Source organism: Callithrix jacchus, chromosome 6 (assembly GCF_049354715.1).
Source record: "Callithrix jacchus isolate 240 chromosome 6, calJac240_pri, whole genome shotgun sequence".
In the NCBI taxonomy this organism is placed as follows: Eukaryota; Metazoa; Chordata; class Mammalia; order Primates; family Cebidae; genus Callithrix; species Callithrix jacchus.
The window spans coordinates 133,299,348-133,326,225 of record NC_133507.1 but is presented as its reverse complement, the minus strand read 5'-3'; the positions used below and the strand labels follow the sequence as shown (position 1 = coordinate 133,326,225).

At 31.8% G+C, this 26,878-nt stretch overlaps 1 protein-coding gene across 5 annotated transcripts in view; it reads left to right on the top strand.

Moving 5' to 3' along the window:
- The window catches only part of ERBB4 (erb-b2 receptor tyrosine kinase 4), a 1,220,557-nt gene that overhangs the window by 921,484 nt on the left and 272,195 nt on the right, over positions 1–26,878 (top strand). For 2 of the 5 annotated variants that reach the window (XM_035306586.3, XM_008999419.5), the window contains exon 16: positions 2,327–2,401. The exons of 1 other annotated variant lie outside the window; for it this stretch is intronic. In XM_035306586.3, the coding sequence (XP_035162477.1) occupies positions 2,327–2,401 (75 nt within the window). Of the gene's footprint in view, positions 1–2,163; positions 2,209–2,326; positions 2,402–26,878 lie in introns of all 5 variants that reach the window. 2 more of the 5 variants (XM_035306588.3, XM_035306585.3) reach the window with 1 other exon arrangement.

Here is a 26,878-nt window from a genome sequence, read left to right as displayed (position 1 = left end):
AGTTATTTTCTATTGATTGTTACTAAGCAAATCTTTCTCAAAATTTGGCTCCCATCTAATATTCTAGCTTCTTTTTTGTCCTCTGTCTATTGCCTCATATTTTGCTATCCAGCTTCTAAGAATTGTTTGCAGTTGTTTGCATATACAATACATTTCTTCTGGTGTGTGCTTTTGCTCTTGCAGAAACCACCACCACCCCAACCCCAGCTCACAGTGCTCTAAACCTCAGCTTCCTACCATGCCCTTCTTGGGTTGCTCTAGGTGTCCTCCCTCCACACTACCATGAACCACTTTTTCGTGTTTCTTACTGCTTTTTTCACATTATTCAATACATATCTATTTGTGCATCCCTCTCCTTCATTAAATTCAGAGCTCATTGAGAATAGAAAAATGTCCAATTCATACTTTATTCTCTCTCTAACTCTTAGAATACTAGGAACACTTAGTAGATCTGTAACAGAGGGCTTTTTTTTAATGAATGAGAATCTTTCATATTCACACTTTTCCCTCAAGTTGAATTTCCCTTTTGAATTTTTTTTTAATTTTTCAAGGGTTTTTATAAAGATGGATTGCAAACTACTCATAGCTTCTTAGATTCTCACTTGGAAACAAGAAGAAGACTTTTAATGTTATAAAATGATAATATGGTATAAAAATAATTTCCAAGAAGATCGAATAGGAACTTAGAAAAAACAAGTTCTTTAGAATATAATAAAAAGACTATGTAAGATAAACTGGAAGCTTTTTTAGTAGTTAATTTTCCATTTTTAGAAATGATTTTGACTATAGACTATATATAATACCAATTTAATGCTATGTACTCTAGTTTTTTTTCCTTTTTAGTCGCCTTTTAAAAGACTTCACACAGGTGTATTTTCTCTATTTCTATATGTTAAAATTTGTCTGTGCTAACTCAAAACAAAAAAAGAGGAACCACTTTTTCAGCTAGCAGGAATGTTATAACAAATGTTTATGAGACAGAGAGATACGTGACTTAATTGTTATTATAGGTATGTTATATTAGTTCACCGATATTTAGAGTTATTTAAAGATATAACAGATAGATTGGTCTTATACATAGGGACCTTTTTACATCATTATATTATGATCCTTCAGCTTCTTTTTCAAATTTGAAAATTAAAAGTTTGAAAACATATGTAACCTTTATTCCCAGAGAAATAGGGCACTTTTATAAATCATAAGTGTAAGAAGAATCTTGATAATGTTCTCTATGTCTTTGACGGGAGAAAAGAAAAGAAAACCAGTTCAGGTGTATTGGAAGATAAAATAAATAATACTTCCCTATTAGTTCAAAATGAAATTCTAAGGACAGTACATTAAAATTCTGTGTACTTACATAATTCCATTTAAATGTTAATCTCAGTGTATTTTTTACTTACCTGGGTCTCAATTTATTCATTTCCTTAAAGAGTATTTATTTATCTGTTATTGTTTGAGTTCATTATTATGGTAGTTTAAAAACCTATTTTTATTTGCCTGTTACAGCATTGCTATTTTAAAAGAGAGTGTCAAGATAAACTGCAGTATGGTGAAACCAGTTAATTTGCTTTTTAAATAAATTCATGTTTAAAGATAAGTATGTTTTAAAGACAGACACAACCAAGAACCAGAATAATGTGATTATGTAAAGTATTCATGAAAACGGCATTAAGCATGTTGACTCATTTTCTGCCAAAATCAATCTTTAATGAGTATCGAGCATCAGTTTATTATATTATATTGAATTGCTCATGATTTTCTTATTGATTTGTTTTTGTATTTAAAATTAAGGATTTTCAGATGAAACCATAGACTTCAAAACAATTATAGTCATTGAAATATTAACTTATTTGTCAAGACATGTAATCACATATGAATTGAAACTATCAGAAGTGAGCTGTGTGTTTAAAAGTTATTCACAGAACCAATGTAAATTTTCCTTTTACTGCGGACATTTCTTTGCATTCCAGTTGGTTGGTAACAGCAATTCATTTCTATGTATTCATCAAGCAAAAATCTTCTTGCTGGCTTGAAATTCATTGTGTTCCAAAATAGTCTAATAGTTATTTATAAGGATTCAAGACAATCAATATTTATTTTACTGATTTTTTAAATGACTAATTTTTCTCTCCTTGTATTTTTTTAAATTTGCATCTTCTGCAGGTGCATAGGCTCAAGTATTGAAGACTGCATTGGCCTGATGGATAGGTACTTGGTGTGCTTGCTTCCCATGTTCTTCTAAAGCTCCATGTGTGAGCACTGGTGCATGTGTGTGCATGTCACTGTGGATGGAGAATGATGTTTTCTGTTCTGTAATTGCCTGCAGGTGTAACGGTCCCACTAGTCATGACTGCATTTACTACCCATGGACGGGCCATTCCACTTTACCACAACATGCTAGGTAACATCTACCATGTTTCCATTTTGTCTCTCAGATCTTTTCCTAGTTGTCATGAACAAAAAGTCCTAACTAGTCGGGTTAAGTTTATAATATATTATGAGTTAAAATATATTATAAATTTAATATGTCAAATTAGAAAGTTTCAAAAAAGGGATAAAACACTTTCTTTCTCAAGCCAAATTTCTTACTTCTTTTTTCTTCATTGTGATACAAGAGTCCAAGTTAATAGCACTATCTTTTTTTTTTTTTTTTTAAACTGAGTCTTGCTCTGTTGCTGAGGCTGGAGTGCAGTGGCACCATCTTGGCTCACTGCAACCTCTGCCGTCTGGGTTCAACCAATTCTCCTGCCTCAGCCTACCAAGTAGCTGGGATTATAGGCCCCCACCACCATGCCTTTCCAATTTTTGTATTTTTAGTAGAGATGGGATTTCACAAAAAATTAAAAAAAACAAAACATAAGACTCATTTCTACACAAAAACCTATATATTAATGTTTGTAGTGGCTTTTTCATAATCACCCAAAACTGGAAACTACTCAAGTGTTCTTCAGTTGGGGCATATCCATATATTGTAATACTACTTAGCAATATAATAAAAAGGAACAAACTGCTGATACACCCAACAACATGGATGAATCTCAAATATATTACACTAAGTGAAAGAAACCAGACTTAAAAACCACATACTGTATGACTCCATTCACATGGCATTCTGTAGATGGTGAAACTATCAGGACAAAAATGTTGCCGGGCTCTAGAGACTGGGAGATAAGGTTGACTGGAAAAGGGAAAGAGAGAATTTGAGGAGATAATGGAACTACTCTTCTATCTTGATCATGGTGATGGTTGTACAAAAGGGTATGCTTATCAAAAATTGTAGAACTGCACATTTTACTATATAAAATTATACCTCAGTAAACCTGACTTTAAAAATATCTCATAAAACATTTTCTAGATAAGAAAATGGTAATTTTACCATCTTATGTAGAGATATTATTTGCTTTATTTTTGAAACAAATTAATTCCATCTTTATGGAAGGGAGAAGTTCCAGAAGTTCTAAAGTTAACAAAATGGGAATTTTGGATGAACTATTGCCTTTTAATGTAAACTCTTGTACTGAAGTATACATAGTGTAAAAGTACACAAAACATAATTGTAAAGCTCAGTGAATTTCAAAAAATAAAACATTTGTGTAGCCATTAACCAGATCAAGAAACAAGATGGCAACAGAGCCCCAGAAGCTACCTTTTACCCACTTCCAAGGGTAGCCACTGTCCTGAATTCTAATGCCATAGGTCTAATTGCCTGGTTTTTCACTTTATGTAAATTTAGTCATACAGTTTGTATTCTATGCATCTGGCTTCTTTTGTGAAATATGATATTCATGAGATTCATCTCTGTCTCTGAATTTAGTCATAATTGTGACTAAAATATGACTAAAAAGCAATAACATGAATGAAGAATTCTTCGTTCATATGTTATTGCCTTTACGTGTTTTTAAAATAAATACATGATATGTCATCTTAATATATCATTTTTTAATAAATAGAAAAATTAAATTCTGAAAAAGAAAAGCATGTGCTAGAGTTAACTGATTTCTACAACAGTGGCACTTTGACACTTGGACACAATCAAGACTAGTTAGTATAGTTATTTAAAGCAAGGTAAAATTATGAAAAAATCAGACAGACAGAGGGAGAGAGTGCCTAAGGCCTAAAGGATAGTTTTATAAGCCAAGGTTCATCTTAGATTGTTCTTATATTTATGAAGTAAGTTTTCCTTCTTGAGACCTGGGCAGAGCAACTGCATTATCAGTTTGAAGAGTTTTCACATTTGCTTTGACAATTTTCTAATAATTATGTAATTATTCCAGTGGACTAGTTAGGAGTAATGCAGTACAGTGATTAAGTGTTCTGTCTTAGAATCAGATTTTCTGAGTTCAGAGTCAGGCTCTGCCATTTTTAGATGTGTGACTGTGGGTAATTCCTTAAATTACCTGTACCTCACTTTCTTTGTGTATAAAATGGAAATATTAATATAGTTCATAAATTGCAAGATCAAATGTGTCCTTAGAACAGTGCCTGGCTCAGAAGTCATTCAATAAGTATTATTATTTATTATCGTTCAATATATCAAAAATTCTGAAACCTTTGGGATGAGAGAACATGCTTCCCAGGGGGAGGAGAGAGGTCTCTAAAGTCACACAGGGAGCTTTTATATATACCTATAGCTTTTTTGATGGACTCCTTGAAGGAAGGGAGGTCATTTCTCTTTCTTTACCTTGAGAATCTTGGTTACAATGTTGGCCACTGTTACTAACCATGGTAGGTCATTGGCTGATATGTAGAATCAGAGAAAAGGCTAAAACCACAGTGATAGATAAAATCACTTGTAGTTCTTAATGCTTGTAATGTAGGTTATTTAACTCAAAATCATAGTGTATCTTGTTATAGATTTAATATTTTCAAAACTTAAACAAAAGCATTATTGGAATTCTCAATCCTCTTGCCTGCTTTGGTTTCCAGGACATAACCTGTAATCTCAGACTAAAACACCTAGTTCAGATTAGCTTTATCATAAATAGGCAACCATGGCCTGTCACTGTTCATAGACAATACAAAAGGACAGCCCATCATTTCTAGGAAGAGTCACCTGTAGCCCACAGTATAGATAAAGAGCAGAGGTTCTTGAATGTCTGGATTCAAATATTGGCTCTACAATGTTTTATCTGTAAAATGAAAATTATAATGATAGTTTTGAAACTGGCAATTCTTAACCCTTAAGACTGGTGTGAAGATTAAATGAGATAATGCACAAGAGCCGCATAGAGCATATGTTCACTGGTGGTACTTACTACTCCAGTTGAAATATTGGCATAATAATCACTTTGAAAACCTTATAAAGTTAGTGATTTACATATCAACAAGGCATTAATCCAGAAGGTTAGTGAGTATGGGATTGACATATCAAAATTACTCAGGTTTTAAGCATTTCAATGTTATACCAAACTTCTAAGTACAATAATTTAAAATAATTAATAGTGATGGTTAATTGTTCCTTTTAGGAAACTCTAGATATCTTTAATTAATGCCTATTTAGAACTTAAATATAATACAGCACGACCCCATTGTTTAGTTGCATTGACTTGTCAGAATCAATTTGCTTGTCAGGGGGTTTGAAATTTACAGGAATGATTTAGCCTGGATGCTTTCCAAAAGTGTGTATGACCATGGAACATTTGGATGCAGATTGAGTAAGAAGTGAAAGCAACAAGTATCTGCTTTTTCAGGTCTTCAATATTGCAATAAATGTTTACCTCTCTGAGATGAGGTGGGTGTGCATTTCAGTGAAAACAGGGCACTAGTTTAGTAATATTATTTTTAAATTTCATCATAGTTTTTTAAAGCGTCTGTCAATTGATTAAAGTGAATTTTACTTAATGGGAGGACAAAAACCACAAATGAAAGTAATTGTTTTGAGTTTCTCAAATCATATTTTAATTGGCAGAATATCCAAATCAAATGCCTAGTGTTTTTTAGTCACAGAAAATTATATTGAGCATGTCAGTGTGGCCATTTCAAAATATTTAGAGTTCACATTCTCTACCACCCCATTATATTCTGTTTCCTAAACCAGCAGGAAAAAAAAAATGAAGATTTAAATGAAAGTGGGTAAAGTATTTCCAGTCTTGATCAACTTTCATTTTCTAGGCAGTGTTGTTCTTTCCCAAGCCTGCAATTTGTGAGTTGGTTTCCACACTCCATTTATATTACAGGCTGCTGCTGGATTTTCTTCCAGGAAGATTGGATAAGATAGAATTGAATTTCTTTTTTACCTTTAGTTTCCTAGAATATACTGTTTATAATGAAAATAGTTCTTAATATTTTAGAACCTCTCCCTACTTCTCTTATCTGAATTAAGTGCCTTAAAAATAATATTTGCCTTTTGTTTTCTGGATGGTTTTCAATTTTCATCAAGAATCCTATAAATAATATGTTTAGCAAGGTTTTTTAAATTATTTTTTTCTGTATATTATTTATTTTAACTTGTACATGTACTATTTTTATATACATTCTGATGTAATAGAATATTTGATTCTAATCTGTTTTAGATTCTTGGTCAAATATATATCCAGATGTGTGGTTTTTTTGGTAATCTCCATCTCCTATTCTATTAGGGGTTAAATTTGTTAATCTAAATAAGTCAACTTTCTATTGGATAAACATTTCTTTATGTTAGTTAGCAGTCCACAACTCTTTTCAAATTTGCGAGAGAAATTATTAAAATAACTAGATATCAAGCATTTTCATCTAGCTACTTATTCCAATTCAGTTATTCTAGTTGCTTCACAATATAAAATAAAGTCAGTGAACTCAGTTTAACTATCTAAATCTCCTATGGGCAGCTACTTGAAACATTTGATATTCTTGTCACATTTTAATTCCTGTGTCATACTTTTACTTTATGTATAGTGGTTATGAACTAAGAGGTCACCTAACAGTTTAATCCTTTAGCAGTGTGACCCATGTGTGATATATGAGAAAGATGATGTGATATTCTTGGCATTACTTTCCCAAATGGCACTTTTTTTTCTTTGTTTTGCCCCCAAGGAACTTAGTTCATAACTTATGTCCAAATCAAATGGCCAAAATCATCCATAGATAGTTTCCTTAGATGACTGGCAGTTGTATTATGATCCCTAAGTCCAATAAAATAAAAGCACACAGCGTTTTATTATAAGTCTATCCTCAGTCCAGCAAGTTCTGTATATTAAATTTACTTTTGAATCTAAGAGAGTTTGAGGAGGTGAAGGAGAGTATGTGAATCTCTTCCTTTCCACATGATTTTTGTCCCAACTTCGCAGTACCCATAAAATACCAAGGTTATCACAGAATTATTAGGGAAGAACAGAATATCTCAGCTCAGTTGTTAATTACTGTTCATACAGTTAAAGTGGTTGCTTTAACAGACATATTTAGTATCACAAGGCTGCATAAGTGGCTTTTACATTGATAGCAAAATGCTCAAACATTGCTACTAAACCTTCTAGAGACCCTAAAATGTTAATATTATACTAAAAGTCACTGAGTGTAAAAAATGTGACTAAAAGAATTCACACTTAGGAATAAATGTTAAAAGAGGTTTTTAAGAACATTGACTTCAGGATTGTAATGGAAAGTCCAAAATAAAGTATTATTAAAGTGTGATAAAGCATTATTAAATTTGAAATATGTTGATTAGACTAGTTAAGAGTCAAAGCAAAAAATTCAATAGGTGGAGTAAGCAATTATCAGTTCTTATATTTCACTCTTTCCTGTGAATGCCTTTTTATGGTATAGAAATTATGAAGTTTTCTACTTATCAATTCTTGATTTAGAAAGATGTCAGGATTGCCTATAGCTTATCCTCTCAAAAATATCTAAAGTTTCATTGAAATTAACTACTGAAAATCAGACGTGTTATTAGAACTAAAAGCAAAAAGAGAGGAAGATATTCCCGAAGCTTTGTTTTCTTTCTTTAGACATTTTTACAGTTTTAAGATTATTTTGTATGTGCTATTTCAAGATTTGCCTCCTGGCATTCTTTTCTTATAAAATACAATTTAGAGGCATCAGTATGTCATCAGTATTACTCAGAAATTTTTATTGAGATTTTTAGATTAAAAATATTAAATTTTATTTCATAATATTTTATTCTTAACAGTTACCCTTTCAACTAAGAGCCATCTAAATTATTACTAACTAAAATTATGAACACCTTTTACAAACATGTCTGTAGATGGTACATATAGAGATGTTTTGACAGTGTGTAAGGAGGAGGGAAAGTAGCAGATAGGAAAAAATAACTGAGACAATTCCTAATAAAGAGAAATCACCTTATACTTTCCGAAGGACTGTGAAGCAAATATGTTAAACAAGTTGTATATTAATAATAAAAAAATGGCAACTGAAAAAGCTTAACCTGACCCCCTACTGAAGTCTGATGCAAAAGTTATCAGTAAAGTATTAAGAGTGCTAAAGCAATGCCTGCTCATCTAGACAGGGCCCAACATTATTAGTTGAATGACTTCAAATTAATATGGGATAAAATGTTAAGAGTTATATGGCCAGGTGCAGTGGCTCACTCCTGTAATCCAAGCACTCTGGGAGGCCGAGGTGAGCAGATCACCAGAGGTCAGGAGTTCAAGACCAGCTTGGCTAATGTGGTGAAACCCTGTCTCTATTAAAAATACAAAGATTAGCCAGGCATGGTGGCACATGCCTGTAATCCTAGCTACTGACTCAGGAGAATTGTTTCAATCTGGGGGGCAAAGGTTATAGTGAGCCGAGATCGTGCCACTGCACTCTAGGCTTGGCGACAGAGCAAGATTCCATCTAAAAAAAAAAAAAAAGAATTATCATATATAGCATGTATCTTTTATTTTATACCTATTTCTGGTGACCAATTCTGAAAAGCAGGCTTAGTTTGTATGTCAAATGATTTCAGTTCTCTATAGAAAACGGGCAGAATAATCGTCTAATAAAAAAGGCAGAGTAATTATCTGTGAACTTACTAAAATAAACTTCACCAGTGTAGATACAATAGTGAAGTAGTATCTACGTTACCATCATTTGGCTCACTAACCTATTTTAAATTCAAAACATCGTAAACTTGGACCATGTATTTGATAACTGAAATGGTAATTTAAAAAAACCCTAAACCATTGTGATTAGAAAAAGTGAAGGATAACTCAATTTTTATATAAGTTTTTGGTTCCTGTGATAATAAATTACTACAAATTTAGCAGCTTAAAACAAAACAAAACACAGTTCTATAGGTAAAAGTATGGCATGGCTGGGTTTTTCCCTTAGCATCTCATCAGGCTGAAATCAAGGTGCTGTCTGACTTGTATTCTCATTTAGAGCTTGAAGTCCACTACCAGGTTCATTCAGGCTGTTGGCAGAACCAAGTTTTTGAAGTTGTCGGACTGAGGTTCCCAAGTCATTGCTGATTCTTGGCCAGGACTGAGTTCAGCCCCTTGCAGCCTTGTGTATTCCTTGTTATGTATTCCTTTCCACCCCTTCCCACCTCACCCCCACCATCTTCAAAACCCAGCAACAATGCATCAGATTGCTCTTATTCTTTGAATCTCCTAGTTTTTATCTCTCTGACCCATAGACCCAGATTTGAAGGCTCATGGGATTAAGTCAGGCCCTTGCTGATTGATGTTCTATCTTCAGGTCAAGAGATGTAGGGCCTTAATTACATCTGTAAAATCCTTTCATATCAGCACCTAGGTTAGAATGTGACTGAGTGGGAAAAGGTGTGTATATACTTCAGTAGCTGTAATCCTGGGAGCCATTTTCAATTTCTGTGTAGCACATCTGTCTACCCTGGGGACTAGAGCATAAAAGATTTCCAATGGTGCCTTTCTTGTTTTTTCTTGTCCTGCAGGAAACTTAATTATTATTCTGTGTGTCATGCAACTTTGCCATATTAGGGCACCTTTATGTATGAGAGATCAGTTGGTCAAACTGCCTTCAAATCATTTATTATCATATTCTTGCCCCCAAAGACCCTAGAACAAGACATAAGGTATAATCTTGGAACTAAAACCAGGGATCTCTTTGTACGTTTGTATACTATAAGGTAAGGTCTCAGTGTCCATGTTAGTTCCAAGTGTTCAGTGCTGCATTATTGAACAGTACCTCCCAGATAGAATCCTGATTAAAGAACTTCCTGGTTAATATCAAATTTATGGCCTTTTCATTAAGTCATTAGACTTGTAAGTCTTTCTCAAGATTGCTCTAGGCCTGAACTGCCCAATATGGTAACCACTAGGCCTGAACTGCCCAATATGGTAACCACTAGCCACATTTGGCCATTAAGCACTTTAAATGCAGTTAAACCAAACTGAGATTCACTATAATTGTAAAAAGTACACTAGATTGTGAAGACTAGTATGAAAAAGGGAGTGTAAAATATCTTATTAATCATGTGTTATATCAATGACAGGTTGAAATGTTAATAAAATGCGGATATTGGGTAAATAAATATATTTATATAATTAATTTTATCTTCTTAAATATGTCTGCTAGAATATTTTCAATCACTTATTTAGATTGTATTGTATATCTGTGGGACAGCACTGCTCCAGCCCAGTTATCATGAAACTTTGATTTAATATTCAATTTTGGTAATAGTTTTACACAAAATAAGAACAATAGAGGGAATGTTTTTGCATATTCACAGAAGGGTATTTATTACATCAGCTCATCAGCTTCAATAGGTTACAGATGGCATGAGTTCGACAGATTCAAGGAAAAACATCTGTTTACCTGAACCCATTGCATATACCTGTATATTTATGTGCACACACATCTTATAAACTTCTATAAGAGAAGACTAAATTATGATAATTTGTGTCTTCATTTCAAATTTACAATATGGCCTACTTTTAAAATTGAAAATTACTCAAAGGGTTAGAATTACATTGCATAGATCTTAAATTTGCTTTATAGCCAATGTTTTATTTAAAACATTGTTTCAGTTTTTATAAATGAACAATATTTAAGCAAAAATCTTTAAGTATAGGTCAAAGTTTCTGTTTTTATGTCTGCCATATATTTAGAAAAGAGTCAAACTTATTTCACTGTATAATTTAGGCATGTATTGTATTAGATCTTAAGTAAGTACCTTTTTCATATTTTCTAGTTAACTAAGGGAATCTAATTAACTGAGACCCCCTTCTGTGATGTGGTTACATAAAATGATGTGTAGAAATTAACTCAAATTGCTCTCTTCATGCCTTTTTCTTATTACCTCAGCACATTCCCTAACTAATAATTTTTTCATAAATATACAATTATTTGTTTATACTATGTATATAGGCAGGAGCTAATTCACAAAGAGTACTTTGATTTATCAACAAAATTCTCTCACAGTGATTTTATTCTCTGCCATCATCTTCCCATAAACCCAAAGAGGTGTAATTTTATTATAATTTTGCAGTAACTCAGTTCTAAAGAATGAATGATAAGGAAAGGGAAACTAACCTCTAATAAACTCTGATTGCTTGTAGCCTTTGTAATTTTTATAGCATTCTGTTCTTCTGCTCAGAGTAAAGTGTTCCATATGCTTGAGTCATTTATGGAATAATTAAAGTTACTTTTAATAGAGTAAGAATAAAATAACAGCAAAAACCTTTTACCGTAAACAGTTTAATTGTTGAGGGAAAAATATCATGTTTTTGTGAATAAAGCAAGATATATTTACAAAGCTACTCCTTTATTCAATCTCTGACCCTCAAATCCTAGAGTTCAAATCCTAGAGAGAATAGCTAAACTGTTCTACACACCAGGAAAGAAAGGACCAAAGGAAAAACCAAAATATCAGTTTTTATTTCTTACTTAGAGTACTGATGCTTATTCCTAAATCTTGTATTTAGCTAGGAGCTTGTTTTAGCGACTCTGTAAAAATTCCTAATATGTATCCTCAGGTATACTACACTGTAATATTTAATATTTATGACAAGCATATAAAAATAGTAGTCGCTATTGCCATTCATAAATTATTCAACATACTTAGAGTAATTTAGCAATTTACAAAAAAAAATCACTCAATGTCTTTCTCTTAGTTTTGAATTTTACCTATTAAACCTACCTCTGTATAGAATTTTATAATGCAGTCCTCACACAGAATATTTTATCCTGGACCAATAAATTCCATGATCTAAGCATGTACCCCTATAATTGTAAATAATGTAACTTTAAAAATATTCTAAGTACATCAGAGACTAATAGACATATATGAACAAACACAGGCACAGTTTTAAAAAATATTTTTAAAGTGAGAGTTATTTTAAAATTCTGCAGAGATTTGAAAAACAAAGTTGTGGTTTCATATGAGAACAACTTTCACTTGTTCCTAATTGCATTAATGGTACCATCCCCAACTTCCCTCATCAAAAGCATAAGTAAGAATTCAAATTTTATGAACACTAAAATAAAATAAAAGACAATATAGTGCTGGACTTTGGCAGGCACTCTCTTTTTGTCACTAGATGATGCTGTAAGATTTATGGGATTGGGCAAAATTGATTGGAAATAATAATGATTTAGCTGATAGGGTATGAATCTTAGATTGTTATATCATTTGGCTCTGGTTGTTTAAGTAAAAAGTGAGTTCTTTCAAGAAAAATTCTTCTCATCATTGATGCAGTCAAACATACCATATTTTACTTGTTTTGAACAGGAGAAAACAGAACAAAACAAAAACCCTCCCCCATATATGTTACTTAACAATATCCAGCCAGTAAATATTCGTTGTATTTAAGTTAGCTAGGATACTGAGGAAAGAATAGAGAGAAAAATTAACATAATCCCTAATGTAATAAAATGTATTCTGTAGGGAAAGAGAAAATATTATTTAATGTTAGTTTATATTATATACATGCACAATTATTTATTATGAGGGAAATTGTAAATGGATTGTTTGATATACAGATGGTAAGAAAAGAAAAATACAACAAATGACATCTGGGTAAGATTGATGACATAAACTGAGATGGAGAAGACTCAAAAGGAAATGGAATAAATTTTATGAGGAAAATAAAAAATTCTGTTAAGGTTATAATAAATTGGAGATGTTTATTTAGTATTGAGTGAAGATTTTGCCTATGTAAAGGGAGCTCAAGGGAGGAGTCTGGGTCACCAATCATTTAAATTCATTACATTAAATGAGATTACACATGTAGAAAGTGTAGATGGAAAACTGCACAAGCCTTAGAATACTCCATAATAAGAACAGAACAGAAGAGAAAGGTGTAGTATAGCAAAGGAAATTGAGACAGAATTGATGGAGGTAGGAGGAAATCAGGTAAGGTGAAGCCCTAGAAGCCAAGTGAAGAAAACCTTCTAGAAGGGAGTTAGTCCAGAAATTATGGCTCCAGAAATTAGGTGATTGAGAAGGGAGTATTGACCTTCTAACTTAATCAGTTGCTGGTAATATAAATATTTAATATTATCAGTGTGAATGTCTGACTAAAACTATTGGAATGCATAATCAGGGAATTGGGAAGCCAGAAATTTGAATGAGTGGAGAGAAGTGGGAAGATTCAAAAAATATTTAGAACTTAAAATTTATTACCATACTTAGTGATTAACTAACTGTATATGAAAGAATTGGGATGAGAGACTGTTAATCATTTTTTCTAGGTTTCTGGCTTGCAAAGTTGGATGGGAGGTAACATTAACTGAGAGTTGTCAGAGTAGAAGGGTGCTAAATTAGTCATCCTGTGTTTAATTTAAAATGTGTTGTATTTACAACGACTTTGACATATTCAAGGGATACTAAATGGGAAATTTAATTTGCAGACATGGAAGTTTCTCCAAGTGTTGATATCTTTTGAGAAATGTAGATGAGAGAGAAAGACTGGGAAATAATTGGAAAGGGAATACTATCAAGGGAAAGATATTTTGAGAATGGGTGAAATTTTGAGACTGTTTTGGAAGAGTTTATAGAGTGTGAAAGACTGGAGATACAGGAGAGAGAAGGGATTATTAATTGTAGCAATTTCCTAAAAAAAAATAAGAATTAAAATATGAAAGGCAAAGAAAATGTGAAAGGATTAGTCTTAGAGAAGGAAAAGACTTCCTCCTTCATCACTTTATCAGAGAAAATAATGAGAGAATACAGAAAGATACAGATAAATCTATAACTTTGGTAAGAAAAGGTTGAAAGACTATGTAAAATTCTAAATTTTCTTTGAGGTTGTAGATGAAATAATCTTGCCAAAAGGGAAATGGTGCACATGTATAAGGAGAGAGATGGTTGGAATATTAAATTCAAATTTAAACTGGGATAATTTTTGCATTTAAAATATTCTGACATTAATCCACAAATCATCAATAATTTACAATGTGTTGCTTTACATGTCTCTAACTTGAAGGTCACCCTATTTTACTTTTGCATGGAAAAATAACAGGCTATGGTTTGCTCTCAGTGGCTCTAGACTTGTTAAATTAGAAGACTGTTAAATATATAATCAGGATCTAACAGTATCTTGTGTATGTTCTGAGACATTAACAAATTTCAATACCTGTAGCGTTAATTGCAAAATGCTGATATATAACAACTACTACAAATTACATCATTACTACAAATATATCAGCAATTGTGCAATTGTTCATGTACAGATTATTAGTAAATCAGTACATTATGAAATATTTTTCCTAGTTCAGTTTTTATATGCTTTCAAATAAGAAATTATGATGGAATTCCCTTATAAATAAATTTCTTTGCCTTCTGATTGTACTTGTGTAACTAACTTTATCTTCAAGCAATCGTTCTGGTCTTAGCAATTTGTTCCATATGCCTTTCTTTTAAATCCAAAGCAAGTAAATGTGGAAATTGTCATCCTGATGCTTAAAGCTTACCAGCTCATTATATTTTAGATATTTTTCTTTTTTCCCTCTTCCTGTTTTTATAAGGTTAATTCTTTCTTAAAATATATTTTTAAATAAAATTTTAAATTATAAAACTAAAATATGCTCAGTATATTAAAAACAGATATATATGTTATGTCTAAATATTAGTTCTTCCACACATTTCTCTACATACTAATACATATGTGCAATAATAAGAGTTTTTGTTTACAGATAAGAGAGCATACTCTACACATTATTTAGCAACTTACTTTACTCACTTAATAGTAATTTATGGACAGGCTTTCAGATCAATAGACATAACCCCTTTTTAAGATCGCCTAGTGTTCTCTAGTATCAATTTACCACCAAATCCCTGTTGAAAGATAGGCTATTCCTACTTTTATGCCTTTTACAGATTATAAAATAAATAATATATACTTATGTGTGTATCTGGCATTACAAAAGTATGTTTAGCTAGGAATTAATTAAAATACATGAAAATATTCACATTTCTTATTCATATTTGTGAATTGCTATTCAAAAAGGCAAATAAAAAACATAATTAAATATTATAGAAGTTACCTGAGTTAAAAAACATTTGAATTATAGTGTCATTATAAAATTCTTAAATTTATAACAGATTATTATCTTTCATACCTACCTAAAATTAGACAGGTCCCATCAAAGTATGATTGCAAATTTTTCACTGAAAGTTGCCAAAGACTGCATAATTTAGAAATTTCTTATAATGAGTTTATAGTTTCATTTATGGTGCCATTAATCATGTTATACAGAACTCTTGATGGATAAAGAAGTTTAATTAAATTTTTCAACATCTGTTGATTTATTAATTGGTGTCTAGTAATCCTAGATGGTCAGTTATACATATGTATCTGTAATATTTCAACATCATTTATTTTTTATGGAGAAATAAGAATATATATATATATATATATATAAACAATTTGCAGAATTATTTTGATCCTTAGAGTTTTGAAATTATTAATATATTTACAGAATAACTATTATAAATATTATTATATTTACAGAACAATAGTCATAGCCATGCCTAATCCTTTTATAAAACACCAAGAATAGATTGTGAAGGCTTCTCCCTCTCTCTTTTTCTCTTTAAATTACTACATACGTCATTACTTGATGATAAAGGATAACTGGCATGAATTTTATGAGATGGTGCCCATTGGATATCATCTTAAATTTACACTTTCATTCTTTAGATTGGTTTGTTTGTTTTTGACTGTTTGCAAATAGCTAAATACTGACATACTTAGTGATCCCAATAAGAACTCAAGAAGAGATGAGAGTGTTTTCCAGCAACTAACTCAGTGCTAGAGGGTGAATTTAGGACCCAGTAACTGCTCTCATACTCTCCTCCCTAGGCTCTAAGAAAAACTTAGATTGTGCATAAACTCAATTGGCATGATTATAAGTAAAGATAATTCATTTGCTTAGATAATATTCTAAATGGAGAAATAAAGATATGTAATCTGAAAGCTTAAAAGACTGAAAAGCAGAAAGTTTATAGATGTGCTTCATTTAGGAAATTTAAAAGGGAAATACTATGTTTCTTCCAAATTACTTTTAGATTATTTCCTTATGACCATTTACAAACAGAGATTTTAAAAGATCTTCTGCTATTTGTCCATAAACAATACATAGCATTGCATATGGCTGATTGTTAATAGTATACACAATTTTAATAATAAAAAATAAAGAACAGATTGGGAAATTAATATTCTAGCTTGGAAGAGAATGTTTCATGTAGATGTAGGTTTTTTTTCCATAGTAGCAATGATTTCTTTTGCATGTAAATGAAATGGTTTCAGGCAAAGTATAAAGTTATCTTGGTATTATATTATTTCAATGTAGTTTGAAATGGCTTAGGTTCGATATTTTTTTTTCTCTTACATTATCTGGAGGCTGCGAATCTGTATTCTGAGCATCTGCCAAATCATAACATCATTTAGGCAATAGCTTTTGAAAAAAAAAGGGTTTCCCCATAATTAGAAATGTGTTCTAATTAGGGATTGGGTGTTTATATAAGTTTAGAAAGGAGTTATATTACTAAACATTGTTATTAAATGCTTTAAAATGTGTTTTTGCAAATTCAGTAACAATAAACCTCCTCTTAGAATATACAAACTAATCAATTATACATTATTTAAAGTGGGTGTAATCACCAAAAACTTCTTGAAAGGAGGGTTTGTCTTTTCGCCAAGTCCCCTGTAGAGACAGAAACAGTTTCACCCTCTCATTTTTTCCTTGGGTTACTTCCAATCTACTATAGATCCAGGAATTAGGAAACTTAGATATTCGTGTTTTGCTAAATTCAATGCTAATAAAGAGCTGCATTTCTTCATGTTTTCTGTATTGATCATCCAGTACATATTTGCTTGAGGTGAGTCTACTTTTGAATTTTATCACTACTTGAAAATGGATGACAATTAATATCCTGTGTATTACTGCATATTTACATTCCACAGTTCAGAGACAGCATCCTTGAGGAAGCTCTACAAGCTTTCATTTATAAATTTTGTACAGGGCACTTCTTCCAACCTCTGTCCCCTCTAATATAGGAGTTCAGAGAAGTCTGTTACATGTGGAGCCTAGTCAATTACCAGGAGAGTGGAATGATGAAGCAGACTTAATAGGAGCACCAGATATAGTAAGTGTTAATAAGAACGGGAAGGGCCATTGACTACATTTATGTTTTCTAAAAATTCAATTATCTTGAGATGATGCATTTGACAGTTAAAGTGCAAGAAAAAGGGAAAAGTGAAAAATTTTGACATAATCACTTTTCATACTAATTTTTTGGTTAGCATTCTCCTTGGCTACAAGTGAAAAAAAAAAAAAAGGAATGGCTTCACCCAATTGTATTATGTGTTATTCTATTTCATAACAGTAGTCCAGAAATGGCTAGCTGTTACTGATGGATCAGTAACATCAGGACCAGAACCTATATCATTTTCGTATCTTTCTGTTTTGATAGTACACAGGGTACTGCATCTCTAAGCAGTATATACAAGGACAAAAGTAAAGGGATACGCTTCATCAACTTACCTGTTCTTTCCCAGAATTTCCTATTGTCAACTTTTGCTTTCATTTCATTGGCAAGTATTTTGTTGTACGTTTACAACAAGATGCAAAGAGACTGAGGAATTTGTTATTCAACATTTTAAAAATCACTAAATTGGAATGTGTTAGAGAGCAAGGGAATAGAAACAACTGTTGCTTTAGTCAACCTGGGACTTGGACACAGTGTGGTGTGGTGGAGGGATAAACTAAACTAAAACAGACAAATAAAAATAACAACTCATCTGAAGATTAGTTTCACTGATTTTAGGAGAAAATATTATTTTACCAGTTACTATGAAGTCAGGAATAAGCAAATGTTAAACACATATCAGCTTCAGTTCAGAGAAGCCTTATATAAATAACTCTTCTCATTTTCTTTCCATTAAAGATATTTTGGAATTATGCTTTTGTTAACTTTAAAAACATATAGCAAGCTCTGAGATTGTTGTAGGATATGTGTACTTTGAGGGCTGATTTCAGATAAAAAGTTTGTAAATATTTATGGAAGTAAACTTTCATTCAGTTATTTCTTCATGTAACATTATTTAGTGCTTCTTTTCATGAGACAATAAACTAGACTCTAAAACATATAAAAGTGTTTGCAACACAATTCCAGCTCTTAAAGGACTTACATTTGAACTTATAAAAATAGAAATTCTGTTATTTTACCTTTAACCTTTGAATATGTTTGCTTATCATTACATAGATAAAGAGATGGATGGTACATCATATCTAGGGCATAAGTAGGAAAGTGAACAAATTCAATGACTGAGTCCTGAGAGCTTCCTCTATTTAGAAGTCAGGGTAATACAGAGCAAATAGCAAAAAATGAGTGAAAAGGACTGACCAGACAGAGAAAAAACTAAGGAAAGGATAAAACTCAATAAAGGACAGTGTTTCAAGAAAAGGGAACTGATCATTTATATCAAAATCTACCACTAGATTGGTTAAGATTAGCTCTAAGAAATTACTGATGATTTGACAGTAAGGAAACCATTGATGACCTTGATAAGAACTGACTTAGTGGAGGCAGAGACTGAAAATGTGATGAGAGTTAAGAATCTAGAAAATGGAAATAAAGTGATCAATTTTAGACAAACTATTTAAGAGATAAATACAAAGAAACGATTTTGCTCTTTCCAAAATTATTTCACATACTAAAGAGTCACATCAAGTGGAAGAATTACATTTTTAAGAACAGGTTATCACTTAAAATATCCCACTTAACTACTTGATTCACTTTATAATAATTATTGATAAACTTCTTAGACAATGTTATTAGAATGATAAAACAAAAAAACTAGAAATGATGGTCCTAACCTCATGGGGCTTATAATTTACCTCGAAACAGAAAGGAATCCAAGAGAGAATAATTCTAAATATCTAAATCAAGTTTAGTCTGAGAGTGTGTGAGACACATAAGCACTAAAACCAAATACTCTTATAAGCATGATAGCAAATGGAATGAATTGAAGTCAGTCACAGAAATGGCAGTAAAATTGAAGCCACTTACTAGCACATTCAGCCTTATATCGAGAACATAAGGTTAAGGTTGCTTCTTATGTTACCAAAAGAAAGACACTTCCTTACTCCTTCTTTTTTAGCAAAATTACCAAAATATAAAAAGAAGAATATGAAAGGGCCTCTTTTAGAGTATCTATGTTTAATGGTCTTTTTCAAGTCAATAATTAATTTTCTCTAAGCTTTAATATTTAAATTCTCCAAATGGAGGATGCCATTAAGGCAGTAGTATTGGCAATGAGATCCATATAGCGTTAACTAAGGCATCTGCCTCCAGCATGCGTTACCCAAGGCCAATAGCACTATGAACAGGGTTTTTAAATGTATTAAATATTTTTTAAAGTTTGTTCCTCTTGTAAATGATGATCTTAAACGGTCAGTAAAAAGATAAGAACAAAAACAGATGGAAACAGTAGAATTTATCATAATGAGAGAAGTCAAACCACATAAAATGATATAGTCTATCAGCAAAACAAAAGAGAAAGGAGAAGTAAAAAATAAATAAAGCCCCTTGAGTCACATTTTCCTTCTTTTGCATTTTGAGTGTTCCTAGAGAGTCAATAAAGTATTAGAAAAACTTAAAGGGAATGAAATGTCTGTGACTCACTTTAATTAAAAAATGTGAAGCTATTAATAAAATCTACACAGGTATAGATCTTGAAATTTTAAAGAAATAACAAATATATACAGAAATTGTTAAAGTTGAATGAAATGACATAGATTTTGGATACCCTTTAGCACTTCAAATCCATAGATCAAAAAGAATTAAAACCTTCTCTGTTCTAAATGTCTCTCTCCTGATTTCTGCATGTCTCTATGAGACCTCATCAGCCTTATATTCCCTTAGGCATGGAGGTCTAGTCATTTATGATACCTGCTTTATCTCTTTTCACTGTTAAGTTTATACTTTTTTAAATCAATTTTGCTGCTGTTAATATATTTTCTCTCCATATATATATTTTTTAAACTTGCCTAATCTGTCTTTCACTGCTACTGTTGAGGACTGTTAAAACAGCCAGTTAACTAATTTTCTTGGTTATCTTTTCTTTTCTCTGTTTATCTATCTTACAACTTCCTACCGGAATAATTTTCCTAATATACCCTTATAATTATATTTAAACGGAAAGAGAAAAGGATTTAGAGAAAAATATACCAAGAGTCTAGTCTTGACTATCCAGTTAGAATGCCTTTGACCTTGGACAAGTTGTATAACCTACTTCAGATTCATTATACATCAATAATCAATTATATTAAGAGAATTATTTGACATAACACATATAAAATATCTAGCAAAAGGAGCTTTGTTCATTAATCCTGCAGGAAATGTCCAGTGACTCTAGATAGATATCCAAAAATCCTGGTATTTTTCCCACAACTATATCCACTTCTAAAAGTCTTTTCTCATCTCACTTTATCCAAATCTTCAGTATGCTTCAAGGCCACCAACTCCTGGATGAACACTTGGAGGTCTCCTTAGCAGGAAACAAGGCCACGAGTAGGCCAATATAAGTAGAAAATACATCATCTGAATAAAGAGTAGTGGTACTTCCCAAGGATGAGAATTCCTTACTTCCTGTTTGTTAACTTTCTTTTTTTTTTAATTCAGTCTAAAAGAAAGATTGGGGAATCGAAAGTATAGTAAAAAAATAAATAAATAATGCTTTGTATGCAGAATTGACTATCAAGGAAACAAACAAACAAACCAGGATATTACTTTAAAATGTTTGCAAGGCCAGGCTCTGTGGCTCACGCCTGTAATCCCAGCAATTTGAAAGGCAGTGGCAGGTGGATCACCTGAGGCCAGGAGTTTGAGACCAGCCTGGCCAACATGGTGAAACCTCATCTCTACTAAAAATACACAGCCAAGTGTGGTGGTGGGCACCTGTTATCCCAGCTATTTGGGAGGCTGAGTCAGGAGAATCACTTGAACTTCAGAGGTGGACGTTGCAGTGAGCCAAGATCATGCCACTATACTCCTGTCTGGGTGACAGAGTAAGACTAGGTCTAAAAAAAATGTTTGCCACCCCTCTGAAAATGCGATTGCCCTAAATCTGTGTTATGTAGTTGTGCCCAATAAAAATGACACAAATGTATTTGCTTAATGCTTTGATAGATAAAAGTAGATCCAATTTATACATAGAATATATAAAGCATCTGAAGTTATAGTGCATAGAATGAATGGGGATTTTAAGGTGAAGAAAACTTTTTAAATATGGGAACAAGTGTGGTGTGAGACATGATTTATTTCTCTCCCACTTTTCTTCACAGAGCAATGTTTATGTAATACTTTCTGCTCTATTATGAAACTTAAGTTCCTCAGCATGCTGAACAATTTTGGTACAAAATGTAACTGAAGTTGTAGGAACTAAATCCTCAGTTTTTAAATCTTTTGCCCTATTGCTTCATATTAACTTGTCCATATAATAAGTAATAGAACTAGAGATACTTAATGGTTAATTTGCTTTATAATTAAATATTTATAGTATTTTGCTGTGTCACTAAACATATCTTTATATATATTCTATGTAGATAATAGCAAATAAATAATTATAAAGGTACTGTATTAGTATAGTATATAGATTTTGTATAATAGGTATAAACATTGGAAAAATTAATAAAAGCACCGAAAATTTCTCTAGTCTCTTAAAAACCATGTTGAAAGGAAAGTTCTTCCTGGTCTAATATTTTTAACACTTTAGTTTTGGAAAACCCCAGGTGTAGAAATTTCTAGATAGATTATATATATTCTGAGAATGGTGTCCTTAACATGCGACTGTTTGCCTGAAAGTCAAGTGTATAAGTTCATGTACTTCCCCAAAATTTGAAGAAGGAACAAACAAAATATGTTTGTTTGTGTAGATATGTGTAAATGTTGCCTGTAATGAGAAGAAAGTATTTGCTGTGGAACTACTTGAAATTTTTTCTCAGAAGCTGATCTAGATATAAAAGAATCAGATTATATTTACGTGCTAATTTAATGGCAGTATCTCTACTGAAATAGTTTTGCAGCACTGTGTTATTGAATGAAATGTGGCATTTACATATTGTAAAAATGATTTATTTCAACACATAAAAGCAATCACAAAACATTCAGATTTGCTTAGGAGGGGAGAGAGTATGTGGTGATTCATTTGCTTCAGCACTTACAGTTTTGGTCATATTTGAAATGTAGTAGAGGAATCCTAGGCCTTAATCAAAGGACAGAAACCTACTATGTTATTCCAAGTCTCATCAACTAAAAACTGTAAGATCAGTTTCATTTGCTCAAAAAGAAAAATGTATCATGTTTATAAAGCAGGTTGAATTCTGGGTCAGAATAAGCACTACTTGTAGGACAAAAAGAACTCCCTTAATGTAGCTCTCCTTGCCCTAGGCAGTAGCCCTTAAAATGTCTTCTGGGGAATTTCAATGTTTCCTGGTGTTTCAAGGTCTCTTGTTTAAAATTTGAACTGTTTTGGGGAAGACTGAACAGAGTAGCAGTACAATAATATTGTCACTGCAATAATAGATACTGTTTGTCTTTACCTTTCTTAAAGGAAATCCAGATTAAGTTAAAAAAAAAAACACCCTTTTAACTGTTTTCTCACTGAGAAAATGAAATGAAGCTAAAAGAAGAAGAACATCTCATAAACTTTACACCTAAGGATATAAAAGAATTAATAAAAGTAAATCATAATGAATATAACAATATAGATAAAATGATAGTCCAAAGAGAAGTAACATATTAAGATATAACTTATAAGATTAAGATATAAATATAAAATAAAAAACTATGTGAACCCCTAATAAATTTATGTGCATTTTGTATTCTCTACTACCAAGCATAGATATTGAAGAAAAACTAGAGTAATGATATTTGTGTAAATATATCATCTTTAGAAAGGGAAAAAATGTAATAGCTGAAAGTTTAATGGACCTGAGACTCCAATACATAAAATGCTAGCATTACTATTTATGTTTGGCCTTATCTAGGTATCTTTTCTATTTTCTTTTATTTAATATGGAGTTTATAAGATATGTGTTACGTAGTTATTGTGAAACTATACAGTGTATGTTAATATAAAATTCTAATTATAAAATACACAAGTATTAGAAATTATTAGAATAGAAAGTTCACATTCAATCCAGGTAAATGATTTAAATTTAAAGGAAGTATTTAGGATTAAAAAAAAAGCCTTTGGTTTACCTCTATGAAAGGGAATGATTTCTAAGAAAACCTGACATTCTAATTTTTATTATATTATTTTTCATTGAAAATAAGTGCATTGCTAGTGACACCCTGTGTGCTATAAAACCCATGAGTATCTGATGGTTGCCAAATCTTATGTTTCTCTTATGGAAATAGACCTTTTGCTATGTTTAAAATATATACATAATTAATGAAATATTGATAATGTTATTTTTTTCAAAGTTGTATTCCTTGTCTCAGTTGGTAATTGTAAATGAATTATAAGAATTTTATTTTAATAGGTAGTGAGTAGGTTTTTGATCAACTACATTTTTCTTACAGCAAGAACAATTAACAAAACAGAATATATCACTGAGCATACATTTGGTCTCTTGGTTATGATAGACTCAGGCTTTTGTCAATAGCCACTGTAAGATTTTCAGAAGAAAGATAGGATATAGGATGATGGCCAATGTTACCTAATTATATTTTTTAAATAAAATATAACTTTATAGAGAATTATAACTTTTGACCCTAGTTTATGAAATATCCATTTAAGTTACATATACATTCATAAAATACAGTAATTAATTTACTTTCCCAAAAAGTAAAACTTGCTGAAAATAAAACTAAGACACTTTTGCATGAATGTGTATATATACACACACATACACATACTCATGGTTTTTATAGCACAACAGAGTGTCACCAGCAATGCACTTATTTTCAGTGGGAAATAATCTAATTAAAAAAAAAACGTCAGATTTCATAGAAATTATTCCCTTTTGTACAGGTAGACCAAAGGCTTTTTTAATCCTATATACATATGCTCACATACCCCAACATGCACATTTTAAAATAGAGAGATAGATTAATACTTATTAACTCAGGGTATCATAAATTCCTTTAGATTGGGCTAAATGTAGGATAAACACATGATTTATTGCGCACGTAGGGGCGCTTTAGAGAGTAAAAGGGGCGTTATATTGATTGTTAGACTCGAATAAATGAAGACTGTCCTGGCCAAAATGGGATGCATAATTTCTAAACTTAGAGGTATTTGATTTAATTATAATACTAGAAATGGTCTTGAAGTGAATCCATTAGACATCATGAATGTAAAAATAGCTATATAGTTTCCTTCTGTGTTTATTTTTTGTACAAGCGTAGGTGAATAATGTTTCTGTGTGTATTTAAGCTATTTGATAGAGGCAGTAAACTCACAATTGGTTAGAAGCAGACATATGATTAAAACTTAGATGTGCCTGGCTCCAAAGCATCTTTCTGCCACAATAAGGAAAAATCATACAGAATTTGAAAGATTAACACAAAGCAATAATGTTGGAGATATTATTTTACCATGTTTTGCAATTTGCAAAGTATGTTTTATTTAAAAAGTCCCTGTTAAATTATCTGACTAGCCTGTTTCTGTTTGTTTTTCCATCCAATACGCATTTTTTTAAAAATGCACACATATTTTCATTTTAACCTTTAATGCCTATAGACAAACAGTGAAAAAAGTCTACATCTGATGCAATAAATCCTGAAGAATTGTCTTCAAATTATTTAGTTTAACCTATAAGCTTATAAAAGTGAAGGGCTTTTATTTATAGCCAATACTGTGAATCGCAAATATACCATCAGTGTTTTCTAGGACTACAAGTTCATTTATCTTTAGTTGAAAATTATTCTGTATTCAGAAAAATAAAGAAAATACATATATATTCAAAATTTAATGAATATCTTTTATTTGATGATGAACTTGCCTTACCTTTAAAAAAACTCATAGAATTAGCATTCTTTTCAATATTCACCAAAATACCAGTTTTACCAGTTTAGAAAATACCATTGTCATTGTAAAAGATAGCCAATCCTTATAACATTAAATAGAATATAACAAAATAGTTTTTTTTTTAATTTGAGTTATAATCATAAATTATATTGACTTTATTACATTTTGTTTGGGGTCTGATATCTGAAAGGAAACTGATCAATAAAAGAAAATATTTGTTTGTTTGTTTTCTGAGACAGAGTCTTACTCTGTTACTCAAGCTGAAGTGCAGTGTTGAGATCTTGGCTCAGTGCAACCTCTGCCTCCCAGGTTCAAGCGATTCTCCTACCTCAGCCTCCTGAGTAGCAGGAATTACAGGCACCTTCCAACACACCTGGCTAATTTTTGTCTCACCATGATGGCCAAGCTGGTCTTGAACTCCTAACCTCAAATGATCCACCCTCTTCGGCCTCCCAAAGTGCTGGGATTACAGGCATGAACCATTGCACCCGGGCTTGATGTTTTTAAAAATAAGGTTTTATGCGTTCTCTCTCATTTTATATTCTGCATGAGAGAAATAGCATGGTTCAAATATAGTAATGAATAAAAGAGTGTATATATATATATATAAAATGAGTAATATAGTTTGGAAAGATGCTGCTTTTTAATAAAATAATTGCTTTCCAGTCAGTAGGATTTAATTCATTGCATTGTCTCTGAACTTCTAAATGAAAGTATGAAAACCAAATCATATTACTTTTAAATAAATTAGCAGTTTGTTTGTAATTCAGAATCCCTATGAGATTAGTTTCTTCAGTAGTGGGAGTATATGAGTTTCATTATACTATTTCCAAGTCACAGAAAAAGGCAAACTATCAATTGATCACATCCTTTTAGTCTAAGCCTGGATTTGGTATTAGAAATTTATACTTTAGGGAGTCTCAACCATTTTTAATGGACAGCCAAAAGACAAAACAACAAACTACAATGCTCATGTTACAGATAAGGAATAAGAGTATTCTAGATCCCATAGTATTTTAATCTTCAGATATCAATAGTGTCATAACTGAATTTCTTAGTGCTTCTCCTGATTCACATATAAGATTCTCATTCAAGGCCTGGAATGGTGGCCGGTGCCTATAATCCCAGCACTTTGGGAGGCCAAGGCGGGCAGTGAGGTCAGGAGTTGGAGACCCATGGTCTCCAACATGGTGAAACTCCATCTCTACTAAAAATACAAAAATTAGCCTGGCATGGTGGTGGGCACTACTCAGGAGGGTGAGGCAGGAGAATGGTTTAAACCTGGGAAGCGGAGGTTGCAGTGAGCTGAGATCACATCACTGCACTCCAGCCTGAGTGACAGAGTGAGGCTCCATCTTAAAAAAAAAGAAAGAAAATTCACATTCAAGCTCAGAAACAGATTGGTTAGTAATAGCCATCATCATCATTAGGCCAAGAAGAAATAACAGAGCTATTTAATGAAGCAACTGAGATAGCTATTTCCTCTTTAC